At 47.6% G+C, this 15928-nt stretch overlaps 1 protein-coding gene across 1 annotated transcript; it reads right to left on the bottom strand.

Annotated features, from left to right (window-relative positions):
- Nucleotides 1-4339: 4339 nt before the first annotated feature.
- LOC138481666 (nyctalopin-like) lies at nucleotides 4340-5803 on the bottom strand. The gene has a single exon (XM_069613820.1). The coding sequence runs from the start codon at nucleotides 5781-5783 to the stop codon at nucleotides 4545-4547; it is 1239 nt and encodes a 412-aa protein (XP_069469921.1). The 5' UTR covers nucleotides 5784-5803; the 3' UTR covers nucleotides 4340-4544.
- Nucleotides 5804-15928: the final 10125 nt, after the last annotated feature.

Here is a 15928-nt window from a genome sequence, read left to right as displayed (position 1 = left end):
CCCTCCCTATCCACACTCTCACTACCCCATCCACCCAGCCACCCAACTCTCTATTCCCACCCACCCTATCAACTCTTTCTACTCACACTACCAACTCTCTCCACCCCCACGCACCCTACCCTCATCTTCTCTACCCTCACCCACCCTACCCTCACACCCTTTAACCCCACCCAGACTACCCCCTCTCTCTCTTCCCCTTTCCACAGACGTTACCCCCTCACTCTTTCACCACCCACACTACCCCCTCTCTCTACCACCACCCATCTTACCCCATCTTTCACTACCACCTCTCTCTTTACCCCCACCATCCACCCTACACCCTTTATTCCCCCACCCACCCTACCTCATAATACCTACTCTATTCCTCCACCCACCCATCTTACCCCCTTTCCCTATTAGCTCTCATCCTTCCTCTCACACACTTGCTTATGTCTTACTCTCTCACTCTCACCCTTTCCCGCTCATATTTCCTTTTGTTTTTTGTTAAGACAGTAGTGGTATGAACCACTTCTGTCTCACTTACATTCCTGCTCCTCAAACAGGGTAGAAATGCTTTTTTTGGATCACATTTTGCAGTGACAGGCCCCTTAAGGGACCGTCATGGTAAAACGCGCTCAGAGCATTTAGTACATGATTGTCGGCCGAGCGCTTCGGACACTTATGTATTGAGGGCGGCTGACCAGCACATCATTTGCGCTACAGCTCAGCCCTGTGGAACTGTGCAAGTAACCTTTGAGAATAAGGTGACCTGCTAATTTCCAAAAATGGGTTATCTAAACGTAGGATACATATCCTCTGCTCTATTTTTAGATGCCCCATTTTTAGAGGATCTGAGCTCAAATCTACATGTAAAAAGAAGAAAACAAATATTCACAATATGAGAGGGAAAGGAGAGGGTAATGGGTCAAATGGGGAGTGATAGGCAAGAAAGCAGAGGAGTGGGTCAGAGAGGGAATCGGTTGGCAAGAGAGCAGAGTGGAAGCTGGGGCATTGGGCCAAATATCAGAGGGTTAAGCGAGGGGCCAGAAAGCAGAGAGGGAGTGCAGGTTACAGAGGGAGCAGTGGCCCAGAAAAACAGCGAGAGAGCGTTTGGCCGGAAAGAGGCAGTGATCTGCAGATTGGGAGAAAGGATGAGGGAAAGTGCAATAGAATGGAAGAAAGGATGCAATATGCTGAAGTAGCAAGAAAGAAAGAAGGGCTGTAGACTGCAGGAGGAATTGGGGAGTGTAAGGTATGAGTTGGGAGTATGGTTTGGAGTGTGGCAGAGGCTTGGGAGTGCAAATTGGGACTTTGCAGTGTGACAGAGCACGCAAGTATGTGCGTGATTGAGAGTCAGAGATTCGAGAGTGTAAGTTGGGATGGAGAATTGATGAGTATGAGGGGTTTTGGTGAGAGAGGTGTGTGGGTATTTGTGGGATTGGAGAACATAGAAGGGGAATATTTTCACCATTACAACTGATAATGAGCAATACTGTTAATAATATTAAATAGGGTTGCACATTGACCCCAAAAGGTAAAGCAAAATAACTGTTCTGTCAAACCATGGACATCTGGGGCTCTTCACATTACATTAATTCATATGATACAAATAATGACAACCTGGCTATTTTGTAGCCTTGCACACTGCCTCTTTCCTGCAAAGGGCCAATCTTACACCCTCCAGTGAATGATAACATGTGCAGCAAAGATGCTGCAATAAATAAATGCTTTTGTCTTAAAATGTCATGTGTTATACCTCAAAATGTACCATTTCATGCCGCAAGATAATGAAGGGTCTGCCTAATAGCCCCCCCCCCAAAAAAAAAAGATATTGCAAGAATCTTCATGTGTTAGGCCTACATATATGTTTCATTGCTGTCATATGGTCCTGAACAGTTAACCTTATAATATCAGTCATGTAAGTGTTTATTTTTAAACTTATTTTTTCAAATAACATTGAGGATACCCAAAGAACCACTCTGAAACCCTCACACACTCTAACTCATCCACCTCAACCACATATTCTACCTCCACACTCTCTACCGCCACCTACCCACCCTAGCCCCTCTCTCTCTAGCTCCATCCCTCTCTCTCTCTACCCCCACCGACCCTACCTTCACTCTCCCTACCATAGCCCCACTCTCTCTACCCCACCCACCTGTCTTAGCCCCATTCTCTCTGCACCAGCCACCCTACCCCCATTCTCTCAACCCCCACCTACCATATCCACACTGTCTATACCCACACCCACCCTACCCCAACTCTCTCTTCCCCACCTACCCTATCCACACTCCCACTACCCCATCCACCCAGCCTACACTTGTGTATAGGCGTGTTATAAATGCCATATCATATCATTACCCCCACTCTCTCTATCCCCACCCAGCCTATCCACAATGCTTCTATTCACACCCACCCAGCCTACTAACTCTCTATTCCCACCCTCCCTACCAACTCTTTCTACCCACACCCACACTAACAACTCTCTCTGCTGTCACCCACTCTACCCTCACCGTCCCTACCCTCATCCACCCTACCCTCACCCACCCTACCCACACGCCCCCACTTACACACCCTACCCCCTCTTTCTATACCCCCATCCGCACACCATACCCTCTCAATCTATCCCAACCCATCCTACCACCATCTACCGCCACCCATCCTACCCCCTTTTTTCCTACTCAACACTGCTACCTCTCTCTTTAACCCCACCAACCACCCTACACACGTTATCCCCCCACCCACCTTACCTCATGCTACCTCCTTTATTCCCTAAACCACCCATTTTACCCCCTCTCTCTATACCCTCTCATCCTTCCTCTCACACACTTGCTCTATTCTTACTCTCACTCTTAGCCTTCCTCGCTCATATTTCCTCTTATCATTGTGACAGCAAAGGTATGAACCACTGCTGTCTCACTTACATTTCTGTTCCTCAATCGGGATAGAAATGCTTTTTTTAGATCACGTTTTAAGAGCCTTTCATGGTAAAATGCGCTCAGAGCCTGTTGGACATTATTGTCAGGCGAGCGCTTCTGACACTGATATATTGAAGGTGACTGACCAGCACATTATGTGCACTACAGCTCAGCTCTTCGGAACTACGCAGGTCACCTTTGAGAATAATAATAATTTGCTAATTTCCAAAAATGGGTTATCTAAGCGTAGCATACATATCCTCTGCTCTATTTTTAGATGCCCCATTTTTGTAGAATCTGAGCCAAAATCTACATTTAAAAAATAAAAATTCAATTTCGCAGTACGGGAGGAAAAGGAGATAGTGATGGGTCAAATGTGGAGTGATAGGCAAGAAAGCGGAGGAGTGAGTCAGAGAGGGAATTGGAGAGCAGAGTGGTAGCTGGGGCCCTGGGCCAAATATCAGATGTTAAGCGAGGGGCCATAAAGCAGAAGGAGTGCGGGCTACAGGGGGAGCAGTAGCCCAGAAAAACAGATAGAGGGATTTTCCAGAAAGAGATAGTAATCTGCAGATTGGGAGAAAGGATGAGGGAAGAGTGCGATAGAATGGAAGAAAGGATGCATGATGCAGAAGTAGCAAGAAGCAATGGAGGGCTGCAGACTGCAGGGGGAATTGGGGACATAAGGTGTGAATTGGGAGTATGGTTTGGAGTGTGGCAAGGGCTTGGGTGTGCAAATTGGACTTCCTAGTGTGACAGAGCACTCAAGTATGTGCATGATGAGAGTGAGAGGCTCGGGAGTGTACGTTGGGATGGAAAATTGGTTAGTGTGAGGGGTTTTGGTGAGAGAGATGTGTGGGTATTTGTGAGATTGGAGAACAGAGTAGGGGAATACCTTCACCATTACAACTGATAGTGATCAATATAGTTAATAATATTAAATGAGCATGCACATTAACCCCAAAAGGTAAAGCAAAAAAAAATATTGCGAGAATCTTCCTGTGTTAAGCCTACATATAATTTTGATTGATGCCATGTGGTCCTGAAAAGTTAACCTTATAATGATATCAGTCCTGTAAGCGTTTATTTTTAAACTTATTTTTAGAAAATACCCTTGACGCTCTCCGAAGAACCACTCTGAAATTGCCACCTGCGATTGAACTCTGAACACTGAACACGTTTTGCAGGCTCCTGTAGAAAAGAGATCCGCTACATCCTTGGGGCTAATGCCTGATCTCTCACAGACAGAGACATGCAGGCAAGTGCCACATACTAGCGTAGCTGGGCCAAGAGCATCGTGTCTTGGCAACACTGTAAAACATCCCGATTGCTGTGATAGAAGCATGATTCGCTCCAGCACATTGCATTTTACATGAAAGCACATTCCCCCAAGTACAGCGCCCCTGCAGGGCACTGTGAATACACCAGTAGATCGAACAAACCGACAGTGCTGACCTGCCTTTATTTCCAAAGCCTGTACCATTATAGTCAGAGTGGGTGTTGCAGTTTATGATTTACAATTATTATAATTTGCAGAAGTTCAAACATTGCTGGGAACAATTGACTTACTGTACTCTTGGTGCTGCGCGATTTATTTTGCGTTGAAAACAATATGCTAATACACTGAATCGATTTCCAATTTATTTGATTTTAAAAGCAAAACAAAACCAAAGTACACGTGAGCACCAAGGATGCAGCCGGGAAACGCTGTCGCTGCGCGGTGTTTGTGGGCGTTTCCTCACAGGCGTCCTTTGTCTCGTCGGGACGCAGCGTGCACTGGGACGAGTTAGGTGAGAAGCCAGTGGCTTTAGTAGCACGAGAAGCTGCAAGGCTGCAGTGCAAGCCCTCCAGCACCCCTCGGTACGACGCGTTCCACTGGGCCAGCCAGCCCATGTCGCAGTCACAATTCCCAGAGTTGTAGGAAAGGAAGATGTGCCGTAACTTGGGCAGTCGAAGAAACAACGGGTGAGGAATGGACGCCAAATGGTTCCTGCTTAAGTGAAGAAACTCCAGTTCTTTCAGGGAGGAGAAGGCGTTTCTGGAGATGTACACTATGCGGTTGTTGTTCAGGTATAGTTTCTTCAAGTTAATCAGGCTGCTGAAGGGGCAGCGGATGGCTGTGATCCTGTTTGCTTCAAGGTACATCGTCTTAAAATGGATTAGGCCTTCGATAAGCTGGTTAGGCAGATCAGAAATATTGTTGTGTCCTAAATTTAGATTACGCAGTTCATTCAGGTGGATGAACGCCTCGCCTTGAATCACCCATATGCGGTTCTTTCGGAGATTTAGAGTATGCAGGGACGTCTGAAACATGAGCGAATTCTTACCAATAGCCTCTATGTTATTCTTTTCCAAGGACAGCCGTGTGATGTTCGGCACTTTGCTCAAAGCGTGAGGGATGTAGCGCATCTTGTTGGAAGTTAAATCCAGAATTTCCAAGGACACCAGGTGTGAAAATACAAGTGGGTGGATTTCAAAGATGTTGCAGTGAGACACATCCAAAGAAATTAGGTTGGAGAGTCCCTGGAAGGTGTACGCGTGCAGGTAGGTCAGTCTGGAATTTGCGCTGAGATTTAAGTTTCTTAAATCTGTCAGGGCAACAAAAGTTCCAGGGTACAGGAAAGTCAGGTTATTGTGGTTTAGCCAAAGAGTCTGAATTGAAGGGACAAGGTGGAAATAGTTGAAAGAAAGAATGCACAGAAGATTTCCAGCCTGGTTTAGATAGGTGGCCGATGCAGTTATGTCTTCAGGAAGGGCTGTTAACCCCAAATTGTTGCAGTGAATGACCTCTTCTGTGTAGCATTTACATAGAGCCGGACACGCCGAAGCACTGAAGTGCAGCTCAAATGACAACAAAAAGGCAGACACCGAAAAAATAGGAAAGAACATGACAAACGAGGAGTGGGGAATGACTGATACTCCGCCCACGTCAACCTTGACGTAAATAGAGAATTACAAGAATGTAAATTGCTTTTCCAATTTCTGCTAAATAAATGGGACAGCTTAATTACAACATTGCTAAGCTGAGGTAAGCTTCTTTTGTGCTCCTAACTACGTAGAAAACTGTTTCGACGGAGACACAGTCCGTTCCTCTTTGTGTTTGATTTTGGGGACATGAAGTAAAGTATTTCTGCTCATGACCCTGAGGACATTCTCTTGGCTCTATGCATGTCGGTGGACTCTAGAAAGATCCATGCATGGCATATTCCATCAAAGGCTTATCACTACTTTGGGCTCAGATTTTCCTCCACATGCTGACTCAGTATATGATGCGTCCTCATTTTAATGAGGATTGTTACCTGGAAATGTATAATGGCTCCCTGCTGTCAAATTACGAGTTCCACCATGTTCAAGCAGCTAATATAGCCAATCCTGTAATGCACCACAACCACGTACATGGCAATCAAAGCATTAACATGCAGAGAAGTACCAGCAAGGAATACTGTACTTAGTTCTACTGATTTGTTATGCTAATGCCCACTAAAAAGTATACATATTCCAAATGTTTGCCATTGTGAACTGTTTACCCAAGCCATTCATCATGCAGTGTCAGCATCCAGACTTCTACAATCCCACACCCATGCAAGCGGCACGTCTAGACTGCCCGAAGTACTATAAAACCTTACCATTGACAGGTGTGAGCGCTATAACTGACAGATAACATGAATGTATTTGACACATATATGCATTCTCCAAAAGCAGCACATGTCTGCATTTCCAGCTGAAATTTGCTTTAGAGGAATAATGGAGGGTAGGGCCTGAAACCAGGCACAGCGTACTGCTATGCCCCACTGCTAGACCTTTGTTCTGTAACAGAAGCATTCAAATCTGCAGTTACAAAACCTGCAGGGATTAGACACAGCACAACCTCTAGACCCCATGCATGGAAGCGACTGATCAAAATAGGCATGGACCTCTGTGCAAATGAAGGCAGAAGTGTAGTTAGTAGACAATATTAAGCTGGCTAAGGCACCGGGGTAGTGATGTGTTGGGATGCATACTCCACCTGGGTGTGAATGGGGGGGATGCATACTCCACCTGAGTGGGAATGGGGGGGATGCATACTCCACCTGGGTGTGAATGGGGGGATGCATACTCCACCTGGGTGGGAATGGGGGGGGATGCACACTCCACCTGGGTGGGAATGCACGGTGAGTGGAGAATGCACTCAGAGCCAAACACTCCTGACCTGAACCTCCCAACCCCAACACAACACATCACTGGCACACATTGCACCAATTACGTATATCAATGACAACATGTAAGACGCACAACCTGGCCACCATGTGTATGTCTAGCAAAGCATCACTAAACATGATAGCAACTGTGCCAGTGTGGCAAATGTGACCATGCACTGTTTAGTATACACAGCAAAAATGGGAAGCAAAACATCGTCCTGCAGCCACAGTACACCCACACCAGCATGCAAGAATTCACCCTGCATCATCTGTACAACGCCATCCAGACTACCACACCTTATAGCAGTATAGAATGCATCTAAATAATATTTGTGTATACGTACAGGGACATGTGCATGTCCACAGCAAATAGCTGCGGGCATGACTGTGAATCCTGAAGGTGGTAGCTCATAGTGAAACACACCTATTTGTATTTGCTTGCAAGTGATGGAGGATATCCCTTGAAGCCGTGGTTACTTACCCCTTTGCGTAACCCACGGGACAGACAAGAATAGCAGTACAATCAGGTTCACACCCGTACCCGTGTTGTGATTGAGCAGACCTTTGGCCTGTTGAAGGCGCGGTTCTGCTGCCTAATGTCATGATCTCTGCTTCCAAAAGGTCAGGGTTTTCCCAACTCCCTTGGAAGCAGATCCATAACCCAGGTTCCGAGTGCCAACCAGTCCCAATTGGGACCTTTTGGACCCAGTCCTGGCGCCAGTGGCACCAGGCTCATAAATATGCCCAGTCCCAGCGCTGGAAGCGCCGGGCTCATAATGCTTGGGTGGACTTACCTGCAGCAGACCATGCTGCTTACTTGCCTGCCAGTTGAGCCTCTGATCCTCTTCTGTTTGGAAGCGCCGGGCTCATAATGCTTGGGTGGACTTACCTGCAGCAGACCATGCTGCTTACTTACCTGCCAGTTGAACCCCTGATCCTCTTTTGTTTGGGACTACTTTTCCTGTTGGGTGGGGCAGGAGCCACTCCCTAGATTCAGAACACTGGAACTCTTCTGGAAAGCAGGAACTCTTTTCTTACCTAGGCGTGGCTGTGGAAGGAGACACCTAAGCACTACAGGAGGCTATTTAAACCACACCCGATGGATGAATCTTGCTTTGCGTTATTCTGCATCCTCTGCAGCAGAACGCTCATCGTGTCTTCTGCATCTGATCCTGGGCCTAAGGAAAAAGGCTTACCATCCTGAATCCAGTCTTCAGCAACACCTATAAAGACAAGAAAGAACAGGTTAGCATTACTGTCTTCAGTGACAGCTCTTCACTTACCTGGTCCATCGGCTGTCACCAACGCCTCGCGCTGCATTCCGGCATCTGAAAGACAAAGGCTTACCTACTCTTCGTGCGCTCCGGAGGTCTTCACACTGCATTCCGGCATCTGAAAGACAAAAGCTTACCAACTCTTCGCACGCTCCGGAGGCCTTCGGCGCTGCATCCCGCATCTGAAAGACAAAACAAGGTGCGTTTAAAGACATTGGGGAACTTTAATACTCACGTGCCATTACTCCTTTCCACATCTAACCCAGTGGGTATTCCGGCACCCTGCAGCCGCTCTGAACCTGTACCTGCAAAATAAAAAGACAGTTAGAGCGCATCGTGAAGCAGGCAACAAGCGCTAACTTACGTGCTTCCAGGCGCTTCTATTCATCACACGGGCTCCATCTTCAACTCACTTCAGCCCGTCATCCGCCATCGCCGGAACCCTGCAAAACAAGAAACATCATTACTAAAGACTTTAAAGACATTAGAATTACTCGAAACTTACCGTTCGTGCAGTAAACGACGGACAGCAGTCCTCTGAAGTCAAGAGGCCTGCTCCCCTTATCCAGTGAAGAAACTGGTTACAGCACCCTGCCCCGAGGCAGATGGAGAGCACGGCGTTCACTTACCTAAGACATCTTACCCTTCGAGTCAGACATACAGTGCACAGAGGTCCAGCCCAAAGAGCCAGCCGTGTGTTACACATCACCTTTGAAGATACGGTATACGCCCAGTCAAGACCGGCGCCTCTACGGGAATCAGGTGAGCGTTACAGAACTCAAAGCCTACCACAAAACTCCCGTCCAGGCGCTATGGAAACCTCGGATACCGACCAGCTAGCCCAGTTACTTGGGGAACTAAGGGCAGAAGTGCATGCAGCCCGTCAGGAAACGAACGCTCTAAGAAGGGAACTGATTATTTCCAAGGAGCGAACAGATGATCTCGCTAGACAATTGCTACAGTCACAAGCCGGACAGACCCCGTTACCCGCATCTGGGGGAAATCTTCCTTCTACATCCTCTATGAATCCAGTGCAGATCAACCTACCTGGGAATGTACCTCTGGCTCCGCCCGAACGATTTTCTGGTGACCCAAAGAGGTTTGCAGTATTTATCAATCAGTGCCGGTTGCATTTCTTATGCCGGCCAGCAGCCTTTCCAACTGATCAAGCTAAAGTAGCTTTCGTGCTTTCGTACCTTAGTGGCAATGCGGCAGACTGGTCGATCCCTCTAGTAAATCAAGATGATCCGGTCCTCCATGATTTTCAAGCTTTTCAGCTCAGTATGGAAAAACTGTTCGCAAGACATTCACAGGGGCAGGCCTTGGACAATGAGCTTCTTTCATTGCGACAAGGTAATCAAGACCTTTTGGCTTATATTGCGTCTTTCAACAGACTGATAGTGGAAACTCAATGGCCTGAGGACAAAAGGATTACGCTGTTTTATAGAGGTCTACGTGGAGAGCTCAAAGATGTGTTAGCCCAAGTAGTGAATCCCCCACAAGATTGTTCGGACTATATAGACTTAGTCGTTCAAATAGATCACAGACTGCAGAACAGGAAGGCCGATCGTTCCAAGTTTGATGCTCGAGTATTTTCCAAACCGCCAACTCCTTCCAAAGGAGTAGACTCCGGGGAACCCATGCAAATAGGGGGTCTGAAAGGTCCTCTAACACAAAAGGAGCGGGAAAGGAGAAAACAGTTGCAATTATGCCTCTATTGCAGAAACTCAGGGCACTTTCTTCGAGACTGTCCGGTGAAACCTGCCAAGAAGGCAGTAGGAGCTGCAGTTACCAAAGTTACAAACTCTGAGCAGGGAAACGACCTCGCCCGACAAGAATAGAGGTCCTCTTGCCGAGCGTGAAAACCAGTTCCGTGACCTCGCATTTCGTGATACCTATGGTCCTCATTAGCCCTGATAATCCGGATCGATTACATGCAATTGAAGCTTACGTCGACAGCGGTGCCATCGGCAATTATGTGGATCATGAAATGGTTTTGAGGATGAATCTAACTCTTTGTCCCAAGGCTGTAAAGGACGTCATTACTACGGTGGATGGTACGGAGATAGCCTCCGGGCCAGTAACGCATACCACTCAAGAGGTGACGCTAGTAAGTCAAGATGGACACCATGAGAAGATCGTGTTCGATGTGATCAAGACCCCTCAGTTTCAGATTATTCTAGGAATACCTTGGTTAGAGAAACACAATCCTCTGATCGATTGGCGAGCAAGAACGGTCCAGTTTCCAGAATGTGTCTCTACTTGTCACCCTCCACCTGGTGTTGCACTGGCAGCAATTTCTTCAGAGACTCCCCAGTTACCTCCCGAATACCTAGAATACCAAGATGTTTTCCGGAAGGATCAGGCTAACTCTCTACCTCCTCATAGGTCTTATGACTGCCAGATAGACCTGATACCTGGATCTACTCCTCCTTGTAGTAGAATTTATGCCCTCACCGAGCCTGAGAACCTTCACCTTCGACAATACCTGGATCAATACCTGGCAAATGGGTTTATTCGTCCTTCCAAGTCCCCTGCTTCTTCAGCTTTGTTCTTCGTTCCAAAAAAGGAAGGAGACCTTAGAACTTGTATAGAATATCGCTCCCTGAACCAGATCACCATTAAGAATAGATATCCGTTACTTTTGATCCCTGAACTCCTGGACCAAGTCAGAAAAGCATGCATATATACAAAGCTGGATCTTAGAGGAGCTTACCACTTGGTACGAGTAAAAGAGGGCGATGAATGGAAGACGGCCTTCCGCACCAAGTATGGGCTATTTGAATATCAGGTCATGCCCTTCGGACTTTGCAATGCCCCGGCCGCCTTTCAATATTTTATGAACGATGTCCTCAGAGAGCTCATAGATGTGTGTGTTGTTGTTTACATTGACGACATCCTCGTTTATTCTTCATCGGAATCTGAACATCGGAAACACGTGAAAATGGTCCTCGAAAGATTGCGTCAACACAAACTTTTCGCTAAGTTGGAAAAATGTGTTTTCAACGTGACTGAAGTTGAATTCTTGGGATTCATATTATCACCTGGCGGAGTGCGTATGGATTCAAAGAAGGTCGATGCAGTTCTCAAATGGCCATCACCATCCTCCGTAAAAGGTGTGCAAAGCATGTTAGGCTTCGCTAACTTTTACCGCAGGTTTATCCCCGAATTCTCTCGAATAGTCCAGCCCATCACTGCCTTGTTAAAGAAAAACAAACGTTTTGAATGGTCTACCGAGGCGGAACAAGCTTTCCAGGATTTGAAGACTAAATTTATCTCTGCACCAATCTTAAAACACCCTCGCCCCGAACTCCCCTACATCATGGAAACTGATGCTTCAAGCCTTGCCATGGGGGCAGTTCTATCACAAAAGGACCCGGTAACCAATCAGTTGCATCCCGTGGCATTTTGGTCCCGCAAATTCTCGCCTCCTGAAATCAATTACACGATTACTGACAAGGAACTTCTGGCTATCAAGTCTGCCTTTAAGGCTTGGCGGCATTATCTGCTGGGGGCCCGACACACCGTTACTGTGATTACGGATCACCGAAACCTGCAATATTTGAAAACCGCAAAAGCCCAATCCTCTAGACAACTCCGTTGGGCATTATTCTTTGCCGAGTTTGACTTCATAATTACCTATCGACCTGGTACAAAGAACGGTAAAGCTGATGCCCTTTCTCGGATGGGAGTGGAAGAACACTTGATCAACCCTAAACCTGTACCAATCATTCCCGAACAAAGAATTCTGGGTGTAATCGCCACAGAATCCATAGAGGAAGTTAAGGATAAAGCCAGGCAACTTGTAACTCCAGCAGACATACAGAATTGGCATCTGCAGGGAAAGGACTTTGCAGTAAAGGACAACCTATTGTATTTCCAAGAACGATTATACCTACCCAGCACAGATTTACAGAAAAAAGTAATCTCTTGTTATCACGATTCTTTAATGGAAGGACATCCCGGTATGGCCAAGACCTCAGAAAAGATCAAGCGCTACTTCTGGTGGCCGCCTTGGAAAAAAGATATCAGAGACTTTATAATGTCCTGTGGAGTATGCGCCCAAAACAAGAGTCAAAAGGAAAGACCAGCAGGCCTCTTACGCCCTATTGACATCCCACCTCGCCCTTGGCATACGCTTTCTATGGACTTCATCACCGATCTACCTCCATGCTCCGGATACAATACGATTCTAGTAATCGTGGACTTATTCTCCAAGATGGCGCATTTCATTCCGCTCAAAGGCTTGCCAACAGCAGCAACTCTGGCCCGAGAATTTCTCGAAAACATCGTCCGACTGCACGGTTTTCCTTCGGTTCTAATTTCGGATCGAGGTAGTCAATTTATTTCTCATTTTTGGCGAAGTTGCTGTCGGTCGGCTCAAATTGATGTGAGACTATCGACCAGTCACCACCCTCAGACCGACGGACAAACCGAGAGGACCAATCAAACTCTGGAACAGTATTTACGCTGCATGCTGCAACAAACTGAAAAAACTTGGAAAGACATCCTTTGGATAGCCGAATATGCCTACAATAACTCTGTCCATTCGGGAACTGGGAAAACCCCGTTTTTTCTTTTGTACGGCAGTCACCCTCGGAGTTGGATCCCCTCCAAGATCTTGAAACACCAGCAGTAGACTACCTGCATTCTACAATCACCCAAGCCTTTAAGGAAGCTGTTTCTCACCTTCAAAGGGCTAAAGAACAATACAAGAAAGGAGCAGATCAACATCGGAAGGAAGCCCCTCAATATCAAGTAGGGGATCAAGTCTGGTTATCCACCAAATATCTACCTCTAAAAGGGCCACGCACATTCAACCCAAGATACCTTGGTCCCTATTCCATCACTACCATAGTAAACCCAGTAGCGGTCAAGTTGGACTTGCCCCCGCACATGAAGATACATCCGGTCTTCCACGTCTCTCTATTAAAACCCGTGCAACCTCAAACCCGACTAACTAAATCTCCAAAACCTATCCTAGTTGATGGAGAACTCGAGTTTGAAGTCAAAAGCATTCTGTACTCCAAGATCTCCAAATCTAAACTATTTTACCTAATTGACTGGAAAGGCTACGGCCCCCAAGAGAGATCCTGGGAACCTGCTGAATATGTCCACGCTCCTCGCCTAATCAAAAGATTTCACCGAACATTTCCTGACAAGCCAAAACCCCCGGAGAAGCCCGGTTTGGGAGGGGCCTTGAGGGGGGGTACTGTCATGATCTCTGCTTCCAAAAGGTCAGGGTTTTCCCAACTCCCTTGGAAGCAGATCCATAACCCAGGTTCCGAGTGCCAACCAGTCCCAATTGGGACCTTTTGGACCCAGTCCTGGCGCCAGTGGCACCAGGCTCATAAATATGCCCAGTCCCAGCGCTGGAAGCGCCGGGCTCATAATGCTTGGGTGGACTTACCTGCAGCAGACCATGCTGCTTACTTGCCTGCCAGTTGAGCCTCTGATCCTCTTCTGTTTGGAACTACTTTTCCTGTTGGGTGGGGCAGGAACCACTCCCTAGATTCAGAACACTGGAACTCTTCTGGAAAGCAGGAACTCTTTTCTTACCTAGGCGTGGCTGTGGAAGGAGACACCTAAGCAATACAGGAGGCTATTTAAACCACACCCGATGGATGAATCTTGCTTTGCGTTATTCTGCATCCTCTGCAGCAGAACGCTCATCGTGTCGTCTGCATCTGATCCTGGGCCTAAGGAAAAAGGCTTACCATCCTGAATCCAGTCTTCAGCAACACCTATAAAGACAAGAAAGAACAGGTTAGCATTACGGTCTTCAGTGACAGCTCTTCACTTACCTGGTCCATCGGCTGTCACCAACGCCTCGCGCTGCATTCCGGCATCTGAAAGACAAAGGCTTACCTACTCTTCGTGCGCTCCGGAGGTCTTCACACTGCATTCCGGCATCTGAAAGACAAAAGCTTACCAACTTTTCGCACGCTCCGGAGGCCTTCGGCGCTGCATCCCGCATCTGAAAGACAAAACAAGGTGCGTTTAAAGACATTGGGGAACTTTAATACTCACGTGCCATTACTCCTTTCCACATCTAACCCAGTGGGTATTCCGGCACCCTGCAGCCGCTCTGAACCTGTACCTGCAAAATAAAAAGACAGTTAGAGCGCATCGTGAAGCAGGCAACAAGCGCTTACTTACGTGCTTCCAGGCGCTTCTATTCATCACACGGGCTCCATCTTCAACTCACTTCAGCCCGTCATCCGCCATCGCCGGAACCCTGCAAAACAAGAAACATCATTACTAAAGACTTTAAAGACATTAGAATTACTCGAAACTTACCGTTCGTGCAGTAAACGACGGACAGCAGTCCTCTGAAGTCAAGAGGCCTGCTCCCCTTATCCAGTGAAGAAACTGGTTACAGCACCCTGCCCCGAGGCAGATGGAGAGCACGGCGTTCACTTACCTAAGACATCTTACCCTTCGAGTCAGACATACAGTGCACAGAGGTCCAGCCCAAAGAGCCAGCCGTGTGTTACACATCACCTTTGAAGATACGGTATACGCCCAGTCAAGACCGGCGCCTCTACGGGAATCAGGTGAGCGTTACACCTAAGCAGGTCTGGTGGAGCGCTCCTTTATAGGCCTGAGAAGGTGGCAAAGATCACCATGGCCTTTGTCATGCTGCACAACATGTGCGTCCGGAGAAATGTACCACTGCCACCTGACATTGACATGCATGCACTGGGTGAGGATGATGAGGATGGAGATGGAGGTGAAGCAGCACCCCTGCCAGTACGTGATGCACAGGATGGCCGTGCAGTACGCCAATCACTGATTCACGAATACTTCTGAACCACAGGGACTTTGATAGATATGTGTAAGTGACACACTGGGTCCATGTGGACATGCACACAGGGAATGTTGGGAGTTGTGCACTGAACACCGTCATACATTAAATGAATACACACGAAATGAACAATGTCCAGGCATTGAATGTTTTTTCATACAACGGGTGTATTGATTCAAACTGCTAAAATGTGACAACCACCCCTCCAAACCTCCAGTGAACTCCCAAAACCCCCCAGTGAACTCACAAAACCCCCCAGTAAACTCCCCTTACCCCCAGTATACTCCCAAAACCCCCCAGTGAACTCCCAAAACCCCCCAGTAAACTCCCCCTAACCCCCGGTGAACTCCCAAAACCCCCCATTAAACTCCCCCTAGTGCTCCCATTCACCCCAACACCATCTGAGTCACTCCCATAGTTCTCCCAAACTATTTGCGGGACTTCTTGCTGTCCGGGGGCAGCATTTCAGTGTGCCTCACACTCCTTCTCGTAGGACGCACATGCCTGGAGGGTCCAGAGGAAGTGGGGACAGAGGAAGCAGGTGTGGTGGATGGTGAGGAGTCGGTGGGGATTTCTACGCCTGCTGCAATTCGTGGCCGCTGCATGTGCAGCAGGATGGATGTCAGGACCTGTGTGATGGCCCCCAGACGGTCTCTCATCAGCAATGCCGAGGCATTGACTGCGGCTGTGTTGGCCGTTATGGCAGCTGTGGTTCCCGCTATGGCTGTGGCTATCTCCCGCCTGGTGTCCTCACCATCCACGATATATTGGTGC

The sequence above is a fragment of the Ambystoma mexicanum genome, chromosome 5p, assembly GCF_040938575.1.
Source record: "Ambystoma mexicanum isolate Mex_15411 chromosome 5p, UKY_AmexF1_1, whole genome shotgun sequence".
In the NCBI taxonomy this organism is placed as follows: domain Eukaryota; kingdom Metazoa; phylum Chordata; class Amphibia; order Caudata; family Ambystomatidae; genus Ambystoma; species Ambystoma mexicanum.
The sequence above is the reverse complement of the archived record's forward strand: the minus strand, read 5'-3'. Positions and strand labels throughout refer to the sequence as shown.